The sequence below is a fragment of the Pygoscelis adeliae genome, unplaced genomic scaffold (assembly GCF_000699105.1).
Source record: "Pygoscelis adeliae isolate BGI_AS28 unplaced genomic scaffold, ASM69910v1 Scaffold76, whole genome shotgun sequence".
NCBI classification, from domain to species: domain Eukaryota; kingdom Metazoa; phylum Chordata; class Aves; order Sphenisciformes; family Spheniscidae; genus Pygoscelis; species Pygoscelis adeliae.
In genome coordinates, this window is record NW_008825111.1 from 534,500 (window position 1) to 552,061 (window position 17,562).

The 17,562-nt window shown below is 39.1% G+C and overlaps 1 protein-coding gene across 1 annotated transcript in view; it reads left to right on the forward strand.

Annotated features, from left to right (window-relative positions):
• Positions 1-4,999: 4,999 nt before the first annotated feature.
• Positions 5,000-17,562, forward strand: part of BEND3 (BEN domain containing 3) — a 17,457-nt gene continuing 4,894 nt past the window's right edge. The window contains exons 1-4 of the mRNA XM_009327935.1: positions 5,000-5,092; positions 9,750-9,794; positions 10,261-10,484; positions 15,558-17,555. Of these exons, the coding sequence (XP_009326210.1) occupies positions 9,761-9,794; positions 10,261-10,484; positions 15,558-17,555 (2,256 nt within the window). The 5' untranslated portion in view covers positions 5,000-5,092; positions 9,750-9,760. The remainder of the gene's footprint in view (positions 5,093-9,749; positions 9,795-10,260; positions 10,485-15,557; positions 17,556-17,562) is intronic.

The window sequence follows — 17,562 nt, forward strand, 5'->3', positions numbered from 1 at the left end:
CCCTGTGGAATGTCCACACTGCCTTCTGTAAACAGAAGGGGACAAGCCCTGAACCAGCAGAACGCGAGCCGGCGGCAGGCCAGCAGCCATGTGACGGCTTCCACGCGGCGTTGACGCAGTCCCAGAGCTTTTCGGATTGAAGTGCGGGGTAGAGTTTGCCGCTGCCACCTATAAAAAACCGGTGTATGCCCGACCCTTGGGGCAGAGACGTTTAAACGGGCGAAGAAAGACCCTTTCCCTGCTTCTGGCTGATACCTAGCCATCAGATTATGAATTTACGTGAATGGTTACATCTAATAAAACGAATAGTTGCCGATATATGTTGAAACATTTTCCTTTTCTCTCCTGCTGCATCAAACTCGGCATTGGACCAACCACGCTTTTTATCTTTGCTAAGTATTTTCATAGCTTGGGTAAGGCCGGTGGATAAAAATAAAGAAGAGTTGATTGCAGTTTGGAGGAGATTTTAAATTGTCTGTACAAAGTTCAGATGGAACGGTATTTTAAAATAAAAGCAAAGAATGAGGGGAGAGAGAATGAAGCACTGAGGAAAACAAAATGTTTCTAATAGACCAGGGGAAGACGCCTAACTGAAGCAAAACCAAATTGATGCATTAATGCTGGAAATAAACTAGGTTAGTGTTTTGCTGACCAGCGCGAGATTAAACTGGTGTTCGATAAAGTACGGGGGACAGGTTGGTAAAACTTCGGCTTTAGGAAGCTTGTGGGAAAACTGAGAAGGGTGATTTTATTTTTTATTTATTTAAACTGCATCCTGCAGATGTAAGTAAAATGAAATAAAAAAAGACCCAAATTGAGAACATGCCCTGTAAGTCCTATTGGCAAAATGCCCTTGTCGCAGGCTGGCTTCGGTGGAGACTTGAGGCTTCCTGCCCTTCTCCACAGGGCAGCAGAGGAGGTTTTCAAACTATGTTAAGTATAGGGATTGCAGTGTCCCTAAGGGAAATGCTTCCAACAGCATCTGCTGGTTCCTTTAAAAAGATTTTTTCATAGTTTTAGAACTTGTTATACGCGTATTTGTAGTCAGAACGTGGTTGTAATGTTGGAATACTGTTTTCTAAGGTATTTAGTATTTCAAGTGTCAGTACTGGATATCAAGAATAAGTTTTACTCAAAAACTCCACTCTTGGGTTACTAGCAGCACCCTACTATCTCAAAATTGATCGAATAGAAAGCATCTGCTTTTAGTATTCTTTATATTGTCTACTTGCATTTTGTTCATTGTTTGATTAACTGAGGCAACATTCTTATTTCACGGTTTCTTTAAGAAGGGTAGTCAATTTGAAATCCATTATCTTTTTTTTTTTTTTAATTAAGGTGGTTTCAGGTATCGGACTTCTTCAAAATTTTTCCTCAGAAAAGTCACAAGTTATAAGGAAACCTGATTAAATATATACAAAGTACAGGCGGGTGTACAAACAATACAGATTTTCCCCTCCTTCCCCAATTTCTGTCTGTTATAATAGTTTTAGGTGTAATTTGTAACATTAGTAAGTAATGTTTCAGGCAGCATACCGACTGTGACCCTTTCTAGTTATTTGCTTATTCTGAACATCATACCAGTGAGTGTGGTGATGAGGTTTTCAGCAACAGAAGGATACTTAAATAGAAAATTAAAATATTAATGAAAATGCAAAAAAGTCCAGAAAAAAAATCTGCATTGTTTTGGTTTTTTGCGAAGGCCTTGTCAAAATTCTGTAATATTTAAAGGCAAATCACTGGCCCGTGGAACTGAACAGAAGGCAAACATCACCTCTAAGAAATACATTTTACGGCTCAATTTTGGAGTGGTATTTATGTGTAATTCAGTTGAATTGAATTTGAGTTGCATTGTTTTTTACAAATTGGAGGAATCGAATGTACCCCGAGGATAATTGCAATATTGAAATTATTGAACCCAGTGCTACAGCTAGGAAGTAAGAGATGCAGATTACTTGGCTCCCAAAGCAGAGCCCAGAACTCGCAGTTCTCTGGGTTTGCTTCTGCAGCCCAGCAGGAGAGCTTTCCAAGAGACGGCCTGGAAAGCAACACGCACCCGGAGCAGGAGGCAGCGCCTGGGCAGCCTGAGCAGAGGCGCGTGCCTTCGGTCCCGTCTCCTCCTGGGACTGCGGGGCTGCGTGTTGAGAACGGGTGTTTGCCCTCGTTATTTCAAAGCGTTACGCAGGAATCGTTCTTCTAAAACGTCGCGAGGGACCGTATTTCACGCCACTGTGACCAGGCGGTTAGAGCAGCCCTCCGCTCACCTGCTGCATGGGACGGGACTACTTCCACCTACCCACACCAGCTTTCAAGGCTGTGGCCTTCCCTTGGGAAGCGTCGGTTGCTTTCTGTGTTTTATCCATATTCATATGAAATACAGACAGAGACCCAGAGACAGGGAGCAGGACCTGTTACAGGAAGGTGTAGTTAAGAGGAGGTGCTACGTTTTGGCTGTTAAAGAGCAGTTCAATGTGCAGATCTTGTAAAATTTAGCCAATGTTACCTCTTTGGAATACCAGCTTTTTTGGTATTCCCATCATTTATTTAACTTCAGTAGGTTACCTGTGCTTTAAGAGGAGTGTTGTATCTTTCACTGCATGCTGAAAGCAAGGAAATTGAGCAGCTTATTCCACATACACATAAACACATATTTAATGTTATTAGCAAACACATGTATCTTAACTGTTGACCAAAATGTAAAGAACAATTCACCTCTTCAGAAGCAAATGACACTCAAGTAGAATACTTTCATTGAAGCCTCTGAGTTTTATATATGAAGCAATGTACCACCACCATGAGGCTTTAAAAGGAATAAACATCTCATAGTACACAATGTCTAAACCCCTATATTTTTAGTAACATTCTTATAGTCGTTAATGAACAATTAGAGACATTCCTTCCAACCTATGTGAAGGTGCTAAAGTATTTAGCGGGATGGTGTGCATTCAAGAAGCAGCATCTACTCATTTACCATGCAGTAATGAACTGAACGGTACGGTGTTATGCAAGCATTTAATTTATAAATGGCAAACATGTAAAACTGGTAACAGGCATTCTTATTAGATGTATATTAGATACATTAGAGTATATTAGTTAAGATAATGATTCATTTACATTTGTAGTTATAATTAACAAGTGTTATGAAATCAGAATTTCTTTCCACATACAGCATGTGTGCACTTTTATACTTTCCTACACGGTTTTCACGCTAATTTTTTTTTTCAGTTGTCAGAACTTCTTATGTTAGATATGGGAGTTTGAAGAGTAAAGAGTTATTTTTTTAGTTATGAACAGCAGAACCAACTGTTTTTTTTCTGGTGGACTTTGTGTTTTTTAAGTCAGAACTTGAAAGCGATCGATCAGGCTTTCTTTAAGAATGATTGCAAAGGCAGAGAACTGCCTTGATCATACATTATCAGCAAGATCTTTTCTCTTTGCATTGTGCTTTTACAATGGTCGCAATCATAAGACAGGTAGGGACAACATCCTTCCAACACATGAGTAATTGTTAGGTGGTAAATAGGAAGAGGAGAATGCACATCATGGGATGACTTAACTTAGGCTTATGATTCAATTCTGTTTTGTATATCAATAACTAGGTACAGTTTTATGCTGTTTTTAAGTAGCATTGTGCATTATACTAGATGATATGAGACTGAAATACGTTTAGAGTATGATTTGCAATTTGCTCCCTTACTCACAAAATCTTTTGTACCTAAGTGCTTTAAATCCTTAAGGCTTCAGTGCACATTTCGGGTAGGCACACTTTTGATAAATGGATCACATTTTTTGCTCTGCTTGCAAAAACAGCATCAGGGTGGTAGTTAGCACTAAATGCACAGAGAAACATTCCAAAACCTCATTTTTAAGGTATTCTTCCATGCTTTGGAATGCACAGCATTGCACTATGCACTGAGCTTCCCTGTTAGCCATGGGTAATACCATTTCAATGTTGGATGCTGTTACCAAAGTGGTACAATGATACAATTAAGTATCATAACCTGGTAAGTCTTGATTAGAGGCATGTGTCTAAGCGATACCAATGGAAGTAGGGAGTGTTAAGTCCCTTCATTGAGCTGTCTCGTTCCTTGTCTAATCTGATGAGAAGAAGGGAGAGCAGATCTGTGGAAAGGGGATTCGGCCAATAGTGACAGCCAAGGTGTGCTGGGACCTCCCCTTCTTTCCCTGCTCCCTCACGCCCTGGCCCACCACTCCTCTTCCCACTTGCCCTCCAGTGTGCCATAACCTGGTGATTAGATCACTTTTCTAGGATTTGGGGACCTGAATTCTTGTCTATGCTGCAAAATCGAGCAGGAAAGTAAAAAAAAAAAAACAAACCCAAAACAAAAAAACCCCAGTTTTTCTGGCTCCCAAATACTTCTTTAAGCGTTGTTCCATTGGTAAGTGAAATACCCTACACTTACTTATGACTGTCCTCTACGAGAGTCCCAAAGTACTGAGCATGTTCTGAAAATGGGTGTTGAATCTTAGCCAGTAGGCCAGATGCAGAGGAGTTCCTAGTGCAGCAGTCCCAGCAGGTGTTGTGTATGTGGTCCACCAGATATTCATTATCTAGAACCTGTAACCACCTACAAGTTTAGCTGGTAGCTGAGTGGGATTTCTGGATCTTGCTGCAAATTACAAGATCACAAATCAAACACTTAGATCAGTGTCTAGAGTTAGACTGTAATGCATATTCAATTTATTAGAAGTAGCTTAAGTTGAAACAGGAGGACACAATGCTGTATATCACATCAGTTCTCTGCAAATAGGCTCATCGTACATTAGTTTAAACAGAATAGTATTGTCATTTGCATGATTGCAAATCTAGGTATTTTTATTCACTTCTCTTAGCAGAACAAAGCTTTAATCACCTTAAGAAAACCGTCCTTTTTGGTTATCTTTTTTAAACTGTTTCAAGTGTCAGGATGTGTGGGTGCGTCTGGAGGACTGAGCCAAAAGGAACGTTTGTGTCTTCGCAGGTGAGCGCTGGCATCCCTCAGGCTCCGTTGCGTGACACCTAGCAGTGGCTCAGCACAGGTGTCTGTACAGTACCAGCACTAGTAGCTGTCAAGGCAGTTTAGATGGGAAGGTGAGTATATGCTGATACATCAGCAAGGTGTTTATTTTGAGAGATTGATTACATAGAAATCATAAACTACATACTGTTTTCAAGAAGACTGTTCTCAATAGATGAAATGTAGGCAGTAAAATCTAATGATTTATTGTTTGCTTTGTGAGGATGGGGTCCATTTACCTCTTCTTCCTTGATTGTTGAATTTGTCCGAGTGCTACACATCTTCCTGTTTATCCTACATTAGATAGGTTTAGCTAATGACTGTACTAGAAGCAGACTGCCATTAATCAAAAGCAGAGTCTCTTTTGAAGAAAAAGTGAGAGTATTAGCTATTCGCTTCATTTTTAGTGTTCAGAGGTGTAGGATCCATGATCAGGGTTATGAGAGTTATTCTTTCTGAGTGTTTTACCCATGTTTTAGCGTAAGCATAGAGAAACAGTGTGCTAGTTTACCTATTGTATGCCTGTTCCATTAGATGTTGCTGAACTGTTCACACATTCTTTGGAATTTAACTTTATACATGAGATAGAAACCAAAGAACCCAAAGAAAATGCTTCTAAAATAACTTGATTCACAAATTAAAATATTTACAAGCAAAATCCTAAAACTTGAAGTTTAAGATTTATGTTCCTATTTTGTAAAGCATGATATTTTTGGCCAGTTCAGGTGGAAATACAAGAAGTTTCAGCTAAGATTTAGAGATACGGGTGCTTAGGCTACAGTGCCAATCAACTTCATTAGGATCAGGATCTGGCTGTTGACGTAGCTGCTGTTGTAGGTGTTTGGTATGTTTTGGAATCCTCCTTCCAGATCCTCTTTTCACCGGAAAGTAGGATGTACTGCAGCATCCGTCTGTATGCCAGCAGGATAAAGCTGCCAAGGCTGGTTGCTCTGCTAGTCACAGCTGCAGACCTGGGCTCCCAAATTCAGCGCGGGGTGTTCACCCCTTCCTCGAACTAGCTAACCGCTGTCCTGTAGATAGCATTGAGTCAGTACTAGACTAAGGATGATACATGTATTTATCTTCTGTTTTGAAAAAAGACATGTAAGGTAAGAATGAATTATGTTTGTATACTCAACGTGACAAGGAACTGTCAGGTGCGTGCTTTACTGGATGGATTTCTTACTCGATTGCTCTTTGCACTATTTTGTCCCAAGTTCTTTTAGGTCTTTTTTTTCCTCCAGCTTTGTTTATTCTCACAATCTGGGCCAGAATGCTACCTCAAAACAGATTTTGACACTGCTGCCTCTTCTACAGCGGCAATAATTATTATTCATAAGTACTGATTCACTGCAAACAGTATTTTAAGGAATCTGAAATGTTTTATCTTTAGCGGACTTTAAACGATCAACAAAATTATTGATAACCTTAACATAGACAGGCATAGATGCATGGGCATGCTCACGCGCGCACACAGACTTTCCCCCTTCCCATAGGCACTAATTTCCTATGGAAGCAATGATACAATTGCTCTGTTGATACGTGTCCGCTCACTACTCACTTGTGAGTTCATTGCTACCCAAATTTGAAGCAAGATGGTGGTGTAAATGGATGATAAGTGAGGTTTCATGAAATGGTTGAACCAAGCCAGTGGCTTGCTGGTATGAGAGAGAGAGATTTTAATTCTTCCTTTCTGTCCCAAACCCCGTGCGTACTGCCGAGCTGTGCCCAATTACTTGCCTTACCTTCTACCTCTCTGAATTAGAAGAAAAGTAATCTGGCAAAGGAAGAAGTGAATTGTTTTCTGTCAGTTTATCAAGCTGGAAGAGCTCGCTGAAGGTTAAGGTGGGCACCCATGCTTGACCGAGGAAGCAGGTGGGACTATGAGGCAGGAAATCAGAGGGGCAGTTGAATCCTCTCTCTTGACAGAAGCTTCATTTTTTCATAATACCTAAGTTCTTAACAAATCTCACAAAGAAGACAGGAAACCAGGTAAGGAGAGAGATGTTCCTAGGGCTCCCAAAAAGGAAGAGGTTGGAGCTCACGCTTTGTTTGGCACCAAAGAGTTCAAATATGAAGCCCAGTCTTTCTGTGCCTCATTGATTCTGATGCTGGTTTTGACTATTTGCTTTTAATTGTATTCTGGCAGTTTTCAAATTAAAAAAAAAATCAAAATAAGTAATAACACTTTGTTTCAAATTTGTGAAACAATGTGTTGACTTAATGTTATTTGGCCTGAGTTTGGGATAGCTTTGGGTCTTCCTGATGTTGCCTCCTTTAGAAAGTTAACTGTTAACCAGGGTATGTGCTTTGCTTTAGTTTTCACTTTTTTCCAGTTTTAAAGAGTGGCTATTCAGATCCTCATTTATCTTCTCCTTCCAGTTTGCTTGTATTCTCTCAGAGGAATTCTCCTAAAGCATTCTTCCTATTTGAGTAACAGTAATAGCAGCAGTTAGAAGGAAAATATAATTCCCTATATCTGCTCCTAAATATTTTGTGTTGTTCTGCCCGCCGCCACCTTTATAGTCTTCACTTCTGGCTCTCTGTTTACCATCTTTTAGCGTTTCGCTCTGATAGAGCAGTCTAGGATTATCTAGAAAACCATTTTGATTTCCATTACAGAATATTCTGTAGTGGTATCGGCTGATTTGCTTACTGTCACCTCACGCCCTCACAAAAAGACTCTGTGTCACACTTCTTGAGCACTGGCGCATGTTGGTCTTGTACCACATCCCTCAGAGCTAAGCCTAGTGCAGTGTGGAAAAGTGTAAGAAAGATCTAGGCACTGAATATCAATGTACCTGGGATATCAGGGCAAAATGCGAACATTTAGTACTATGTGCTTTTCTTAAGGTCCAACGTAGCTTTTTGATGGTGCTGTACGAAGTACACGGTCTTAGGATTTTTCATAAAGAGCTGTAGTGGCTGTGTCTAAATTCATAAATACTGTTGAGTTAGTAAGACTGGGTGTTAACCCTCACCAGTGCTTATCAGGTGGTTTAGAAGTTGGTGTGGGCCACTTAGTTTCATGCTGTTATGTCTCTACAGAGTTTGCAAAAGTTGAAGTGAAGTGATTATAGTACTGTTAAGCTGGCATAATTTATATGTGGATCAATTAATAAATGCAAGTTCTGAAATAGGGGATTATGGTGGGTAAAAGGAGTAGCTACCTAGGGGTTTGTAGTAGCTCTACATCCAACTGAGAGAGACTTTTTCTGGTGACATGATGATGAAGACAATCTCACGTTATCCTCTTGAGGATGCCCTTTACCAGGCTGTATATAGGGGCCACATTGAAGATCAGCACATCAAAGGGTATTTTGACTTCTAGAGTGGCCCAGTATGAGCTGATTTTATAACTCCATGCATCTTTTGTGTGTGTGTGCTACCCATTGTAGTGCAATCGTACAAAACCTTACCCAGAATGGGATCTCATACTTACCATTAACAGCCGTCAGTTGCAGACAAAGAAAACTTCATAGCTACACAGCATTCAAGTGTTACAGAGTTTTTTAACAGTATTTTGAGATTTAAAAAAAAAAAAAATTCTATTCAACACTATTCAGAAGAGAGGTAGAGACTTTTTTTCCCCTCCAAAACAGATTCTCTGTCTCTTTCTCTCCCCATCTCTCTTTTAAATTTCACTATAATTACCACTCCTGGGCTGTACGTACACTTTTGATTGATTGGTTTCATTCACTTGCTCCAGCCAGAGGGAGGGCTGTCTTGATTTCAGACCTTGGCTAAAGGACAGGCAGGAACAGTTGGAAGAAAACTATTTGAAAGAAGAATGTAACTGTAGAAAATGTAAAGTAATAGTACTCTGGGACCAAGTAAACATAATGCTGGGTGTAGATGAACATGAGCGGTGTGTGACAGTTCACCAGTCACCAGCTTACCAGTTGAGAGTGTCAGTTTGCAGCTGTGTGCCCTGTAACGGTCCGTGAGATCTGATTAGGTTGTTTGCTTTGTAGATCTCCAAAAGATTTAGAATATCTTTCAGGAACATGTCCACAGATTGATGTTTGCCCCCAAGTAACTTGCAAAATTAGTTTTCGAGGAAACAGAAATACGGCTGAGTCTTTTGTGTGAGAGGTAATGCTAAAATCATGCTAGAATAATACATGTATTTGTTTTTCCTTACAAAAGACATTCCTACATTATTTACAGGCTGACAGAAAAAAAGTAGTTACTGTAGATCTGCAGATTGCTCTGCCTGAATTGATGCAATCCATATCAAAAGATCAAAGATTTTTAAATGAAAACTTACTCCAGCATGTATATTACAGATTATGATGAGTTTTCATTCTGTGATGACTTTGGGTCACCCACAATGATAATATAAAAACATTTGACTGTAATAAGTAGTGACTTGGTACCGGATGGAGAGTTTAATACAGTTAACTTCCATTTATATACTGCCAAGATACTTTATAGAGAAGGTTAAATGACTTTTACTTTTCTCCATATCAGAAAAAGACATAGAGTTTGAAATACTTTCCTAGCTGTCATATGTTGTCTGCAGTATAGTTTGCATGTTGAGAGGCCTATAGGTGGCCATGAAGTTTACTGAAAATAGCTAGTTATTACAAAAGTACAGACTGGAAGTTATCTGTGGGCTGTTAATGCCCAATGGCTCTAGATTAAAAGTAATTATAAAAACAGATGTAGAGATTTCCTGATTCCAGAAGATGCTGATATTTATTTTTGTATTTTTGTTTTGTTCTTTAGTGAGATAGAAGATGAATTCAGCTGAAATCACTGATGATGATGAAGGTAAAATATTATACTTTGTGTTATTTATGATCAGGCAAAAATACTTGTTGAATTAAAGCCTTTGTGACCTGATAAAGAATGCACTTGGATCAAGACAAATTACATTAATGTTTTTTAAAAAGCTATCTAAAATACACCATTATCTTTGTTACTCATTATATTTTCTGCTCTACATCCTTCCTCCCCCTCCAAAAAAATCTTCCTACTGTAACTTTATTTGTTTATACTTTAGACTCTTCTTTGGGGAAGAAACTGTCATTTACTGGATGACTGAATGGTTCCTAGCATAACAAAAACTTGACTTTGGGGTGACCTCAGCATACACTTATCATACAAGTCACAAAAAAAAATTATGTTCTTCAAAACACATTTTCTTAAAAAGAAACAAACCACAAAAGATTATGTTAAGGGTGTCATGGTTTTCTGGAGAGAGTGCTTTATCTTTCTAAACCTTCTCTTTTTCCAGTAAAAATTCCTAAAAAAAATGTTGTGAAAGTAGAAACAGAAAACGAAGATGAAGCTCTAGACTGCTCGGTAACATCCAGATCTGCTGAGAAACACTCACTGGATGGCGCAGTTACTTGCCTACAGGATTCCAACAAACGGAAACAGACCTCACTTGGTTGTGATGGTTCAGGGAGCCAGCAAGATGTCTTGCCCAGTGTGAAGAAAAGACGCTTTACACAAGAGGTGACTTCTCTATACATGACTGTGTGATTATTCTGTTCATATTTCATAGGCTAAATTCATTGCTGCTCTAAGCAAAATGCAAGTCATTTAACTAGATTTGCATTAGTAATGAGTTAGAGGCAAATACGGCTAATCGTAACCCAGTTTGCACACATGACTTGTCTGGGTATTTCTTTAAATAACGTGGGAGCGATCATATCTATGAAATACAGTTACAGGCTAATTCATTCATGTGAAGTATATTTTTGTTGTTTGTCAGAGAACGTAGGAGCAGGTAGTGATTTGGATTAACTGAGCGTGACTCTGATTACAGTCCCTCTAATGTCACACAGTCCTTCAGCTGGATCCTCACTGGTAGAATCAGGGCTGTAATTCTTCCTTCTGTGACACGGATTTCCATGTCAGTGAGACAAGTATAAATTTGTGTATTATTTGAAAGATAAAAATGCAGGGATGCAGAAAACTTCAGCATATCAAGAGCAGAATGTATTACTATTTCTGGTGCGGCATCCCACTTGTGACAATCCAGATGCTTGTCCAGCCGGTGAAGGAGATGCCCAGTCTCTTCCATTATCCTGTTCTAGTGTTTCACCTCTCTAGCAACTGGAGATTTTTCATTAATCTTTGCTGAAACGGAGCAAGTTTCTTTTTGTCCGTGTTCTTTTCAGTAGGGAGAGCAGTGATCATCTGTTCCTAGAAAAGTCTTCTGCACGTGGGAAAATTGGTGTGATGTTGTCCACCCTCAGCCCTTCCTTTCCAAGACTGAAATTCTGTTTTTCTTCAGCTCTTCTTCAGGAGTCACCTTATATTTTTGTTGTTCTCTTTGAGATTCCTGAAAGGGTCGTGTCCAGTGTTGGATAGTCACTTCTCTTATAACACACTCTAGAGCACTATAATGACCTCCTGTTTTTCACACTCAGCACTTTATTAAAATAACCTAGATTCAAATTCATCCTCTTTTGAATAACTTCAGGCCCTGGGTTATATTTAGTTTATGACCTACTCTAATGCACATATCCTTTTCTGCTGTTCTGCTACCTAGCTAGTTTTTCCGTGTTGTATTTGTGTATTTCATTTCTCCTTTCTAGCCATAGCTCTTCATATTTCTTTTTCTTGACTGTCATCTCTCTGACTTCTCGGGGCTGTTTTTTTCCCTGAATGCCTGTGGTAGGTAGGTTTTAATCTTATTACATGGTTTCTTTTCCTTTCTCTTCTTCTTTTCACAATTGTTTTACTTACATTCAGATTCTTGAAAGAGCTTTATAATGGTCTCTGAACTGTGCTTGCTTTGGATTTTACTGTTTGCTGTTTGTCTTTAATAAATTTTTAAATTTAATTTGAAATGAATTATAACTTTGGACTTATAATATCAGAAAGTGACCCAGTAACAATCATGAAAATTCATTCTTGACTGACCCCAATGAATCAGCATGTTTAGTTAAATAACCAACCGAAAATAGTCCTCAATCCTAACAGCATTTTTTAATTTAATTACTTTTCTAGTACCCATATTTTGTTTTAGTTGATGACTTCATTAACTATTTCTGTTTAAACAGAGGACAAAATGTTAATTATTTTTGAGAATATTGTGCTTGTAGTATATTTTTACTACACATCACTTAGGCATCTATGTATGATATAAGCAGAGCTGTACTTTTTATGGTATATACTATTGGGCTGGTGTTTATATTACTAAATGACTTTCTGTCAGAAGACATTTTGCCTTTTTTTAATTCTGATTGTCACTTCACAACGAGAAGTTCATTTTCCCTAATTTTCTTTAAAAAAAAAACTAGAATAAGTTTAAAAAATATGTGCAAGACATTTCCAAGTTCTCATGTGTTTGACAGAATCTTTTTATATGTTTCTTGCTCATATATTTATTCTTCTTTACTCATATGCTAGAATATTATGCTCTTTATTCTTACAGATATTTAGACTTTGTTTATTAAGCATAATAAAGGCCATAAATTAGCTGGACTTTACCACTGAACAGAGAAATAACTAAACGGCTTTTAAAACTTGGCTTAGGACTCCGAAAGATAATGTGAGAGACTATTTCACAATTACTTATATTGGTCGATGTTTACCAAAATACTGCATTTTGCAAATGTTCAAAGAATGTGTATAATATAAAAACTTGCTGTGCAAATGTAGTATAAAAAGCAGCACTATCTTATGTACATTGAGTCTCATAGAACAATCTTTGCTTATTTTTTGATGGTACATTAAAACTGATCATCTTAAATGGGTGTAGTATTATCTGAAATACATTGATGTTTAAAGATCAGTGTTACAGAAAACTAGTTAAAAATATTAAATACTAGTTTAATTGGAGAATTTACGAAAAGCCATGTATTTATGCTGTGGATAGTGCTGTTCCCAGATGGAGACTGTATAAAGACAAGATAATTAAAAGCAAAAGGAAAGAAAATGAGAACACATCTGAAATAGAAAATCCTTAAATATAGGCCCAAATGTATTGTCATCTGTTAGTTGAACACTGACTATGTGTTTCTGAAATGCAGAAAACCAAATTCGTCCCGCAACCAGATCCAAACACTGTGAGCTGCGTTAGTGAAAGGGCAGAAGTTCCGCTGCCATCGCAGCAGAGATCTGCTGTAGCACTTCTCCTCCTACAGAGCACCGCGTCCAAAACCGAGAACGCAAACTTTCACAATACTCACTGTCAAAGTGCAATGAGATACTTAACACAGTGAATTTGTGCTGTTTAATACATATTCTAATATTGCTTTGCCCTGGCTCTGTGTGTGAGGTGTGCATTAATAGAAGTTACTCCCACATTGCCAAGTTTTATTATATAATTAATTAGGGAAGGAAAAGGTACAGCAGGAGTTCTACTGACAGACAGATGGTGGCCTGTGGCAAGCTATTCCACAGAGAAGGAATTGAATGAATCATACTCTGTATGTGAAGGAATATTTGGAATATTCTCTGTAAACAGGAGTGTTAATGGAAGAGCTAGCTACTTAGGTAGCAGGTCTCACTATATCTGTAGGAAATGTATTATCCAGAATTACAGGTTTGTTTTGTTCTTTTGACCTAAAATGGTAAAAGAAATTCGTAATTCAGTCTGGGTGTCTGACTGGGGAGCAGAACTACATTTATTGTCTGGAGATTTTCATGACCGGCTTTCAGGTGACGTCTATTTGGGAGAGCCCTATTACCATCTGGAAATACCTCTGTTTCTCCACTGACAAGTATAGGTGAGGTATGATGACTTCAGTCCCAGCATAGGAGCCTACAGTTAGGTGGGAGCAGTGCGGATCTCAGTCTGCTCACAGTTCGGTCTCTTGTGTTCTGGTATTTTACAAGTCACAAAGAGCTGATTTAGTTAGGGTGTATCGTACCACTTGCTGGGGTAAAAGTCACCCTTTAATAGCTGGTGGTGTTGCAGGACTCTGGTTCCTCGCTGTCCTCATAGCAAATGTGCTTTAACATGAGTGGGACTGGAGGGACAGTCTTCTAAATGGGACCTGGAAGGCAGGTGTCCTAGGCACCACCATAGCTAGGGATTCTGCGCACTGTTAAGTATATTGCCTTTGCGTTATGCTTTCATTTTATCATCTGTCCATCCACACAGCTTTGGATGTGACAACATGAGGTTTCATGTGCAGGGTTGTATGATGTCAACGAGAGCAGAACTTGGAAACACAGCTTCAATTTAATCGAGTCTGCTGGTTTCTGAAGTTGGAGTGGAAACCGGCTTGTTCTTTCTGAGCCTCTTTTGAGTATACATTGCATTAGAAATTAAAAAATAATTAGATTCAATTTATCACTGCAGTAAGCAGATGCCGTGTGTGAGTACACATAGGGACCAGATTGATTTCATGAGTGTTACGTGTCTGTTCTTTCAGAAAGGAACCTTAATTCACATTCCTCACTGTAGGACATAGTGGGGTCTTCGCTAGAATTCAAATTGCTTTTGGCTCTCAGCTCAGACCTCAAGTCTGTGTTCCATTTGTTTTAATACTCGAATGCAAATTCTGTGTTTTTTATCTAATTAATGTTCTGTGGAACAAGCCAAGCAAAATGTTTCAGTACAGTCTTCTCTAAAATCTGTGAATGTTTTCTTATGTTTGAATTCTGTATGTTGGATTTTGATTCTGTTGATCTACTTAACTTCCTAAGAATTATTTGCAATATCCACGTGTTTGCAAAAAAAAAACCAACCCACCCAAGCCCTGCATATTTGCTGTGAGTTGATGAAAATGCTTGCTTCCAATTTCAAGCAATGAGGAAGAGCTAGAAATTATTGAGAACATTAATTCCTTAAGAGCTCATTACTGGTTTTTATATAAATAATTTAGAAAATTAGAAACTTTTAAGTCTAAACTTCCCTGCCTTTCAGAAATAGAGAAATCTTAGGCTTCCCTTTTTAAAAAGGCAATACCAAGGTACTTTTCACTTTGGTTTTAAGTTTTTATTGTTTAAATGGAATACTTTTTTAAAATTACAGTCATTCTTAGAACTTGTTTAGGAGCTGTACACCATTATAAAGATAAAAAAAAACCCTTTCACATCAGAAAGAAGAGAATAAGCATAATTTTGGTGTCGTATAGCCTTTGTGGTATTTTCAAAAGCTAACTTAAAGAGAGTGCTGGAACGTTAAATGCAGTTGCTGGAGGCAGTGGCAAGGTCACAGGACTAGGAGTCAGAAAATCTAGATTCTATTCTTGGCTCTGTTGCTGACTTGTTGCCACCCAAATTCTTTACAGCCCATAGATCCTCATATGCAAGGTGAAGCATAATGATACTTAATTTGGGAGAGTTTTTAGAGCTCTCTGGGTAGAGTATTAAGGATTATTATTGCATTTCTATTCCATGGAGAAAGCAATGAGCCAAATCAAACAAAAATACCCCTAAATAATACTTTACTGTATTTTTATTTTTCCTAGTGAATTTATTAATTTTGATGCATTTAACACAACTAAGTCCTCTGGAGAAAATTTGACTTTGCATATTTATGTAACAATGCCTGCTTAAGGGGCACATACTTATAGCTAATATTTTTAAGGCAGTCTTACTAATACAATATTTATTCATTCAAAGGGCCCCCTTTCAAACATGAAGAACAGAGATACTGGCTCACCCACTCAGGTAAATGCAGAGCAGCCAAACAAGAACAAGAATCCGAACGTAACGTGGCTCTGTGAAGAAGAATCCTTCAGTGACATAACCACTCCATCTTATAAGAAACCTCTCTATGGCATCTCACACAAAATCACGGAGAAGAAGAACCCACCAGGAGCAGAGCAGTTTGCTTCTTACGAGTTGTTTGAAAAGATCAACCCCAGCAGTCCCTCGCATCTTCGGACTTTGAACGACCAACGCAAAAGGGACTCGGCTGCAGCCATTGCCGTAACAGCGGCCACCGCAGATTCAGACCCAAATATTTATTCTTTGATACAGAAAATGTTTTACACGCTTAACACCCTCAATACCAATATGACTCAGCTTCACAGTAAAGTTGACCTGTTGTCTCTGGAGGTTAGCAGAATTAAAAAGCAAGTCAGTCCAGCAGAGTCCGTTGCAGACTTCAAGCCTCCCCCGGAGTACCAGCTGACTTCTGCGGAGCTCAAACAAATCATGGATCAAAGCACGTCAGGCGGAGACCTTGCTTGCCGGCTGCTAGTGCAGCTCTTCCCAGAGCTCTTCAGCGACGATGAGTTCAGCAGAAGCTGCAGTGCATGCGGCTTTCTTAACAAAAGGAAACTTGAATCTCTTCATCTGCAGCTTATCCGTAACTATGTGGAAGTTTGCTATCCTTCTGTGAAGAATACAGCTGTGTGGCAGGTGGAGTGTTTGCCTCAAGTCAATGATTTTTTCAATAGATTTTGGGCTCAAAGGGAAATGGAAAACAGTCAGCAGAATGTGCAGTCGTCCAGTTTTTATGAGACTGAGCAGGTCGAATCCTCTCATTTTATGGAGGATAAAGAGCAGGAGGAAGCTTTGTCCTTGGACAGGAGTAACGCCATTGCCTCAGATTACATGCTGGATGCTCAGGATCTCAATGAATTTTTAGATGAAGCTTCTTCTCCAGGGGAATTTTCTGTTTTTTTGTTACACAGATTGTTTCCGGAACTCTTCGACCACAGAAAATTAGCTGAAAGGTACAGCTGCTTCGGAGACTCTGGAAAACAATTGCTGGATCCTCATCGGCTTCAAATAATCCGTAGGTACACTGAAATTTACTTTCCAGACGTGCAAGAAGAAGAAGCCTGGTTGCAGCAGTGTGTTCAGCGAATAAACGATGAGCTTGAAAATACGTATATGGATGGAAGTGAATGTGATCAGATGAGAGACGACTGTTACGATTCTTCTAGTTTACCAGATGATGTATCAATCATAAAAGTGGAAGACAGTTTTGAATATGAAAAACCTGGCAGACGCTCAAAAAAAATTTGGCTTGTACCCATAGACTTTGACAAACTTGACTTCCCCCCTCCCGATTTTGATGTCCCTGTCCCGGATTACCTGTTGAACAAAGAACAGATTAAAAGCATATATGAAAGCAGTCTTTCCATAGGCAACTTTGCCTCTCGATTGCTTGTTCTCTTATTTCCTGAACTGTTTACTCATGAAAACTTACGGAAGCAATACAACTGTAGTGGATCTTTAGGCAAGAAACAGCTCGACCCCACTAGAATTAAATTAATTCGACATTATGTGCAGATACTGTACCCCAGAGCGAAGAATGACAGAGTGTGGACATTGGAGTTTGTTGGGAAGCTTGACGAGAGGTGTCGACGAAGAGACACGGAGCAAAGGCGCACGTACCAACAGCAACGGAAAATCCACGTGCCAGGGCCCGACAGGAGGGAATTTCTCAGCTATGCAATAAACCCCGAGAGGTTTCGAGAAGAATTCGAAGGGCCGCCGCTGCCACCAGAAAGAAGCAGCAAGGATTTTTGCAAGATACCACTCGATGAACTCGTTGTTCCTAATCCAGACTTCCCTGTGCCTTCTCTGTATTTGCTGTCTGATAAGGAGGTAAGAGAGATAGTGCAGCAGAGCCTGTCGGTCGGCAACTTTGCTGCCAGACTTCTCGTAAGAC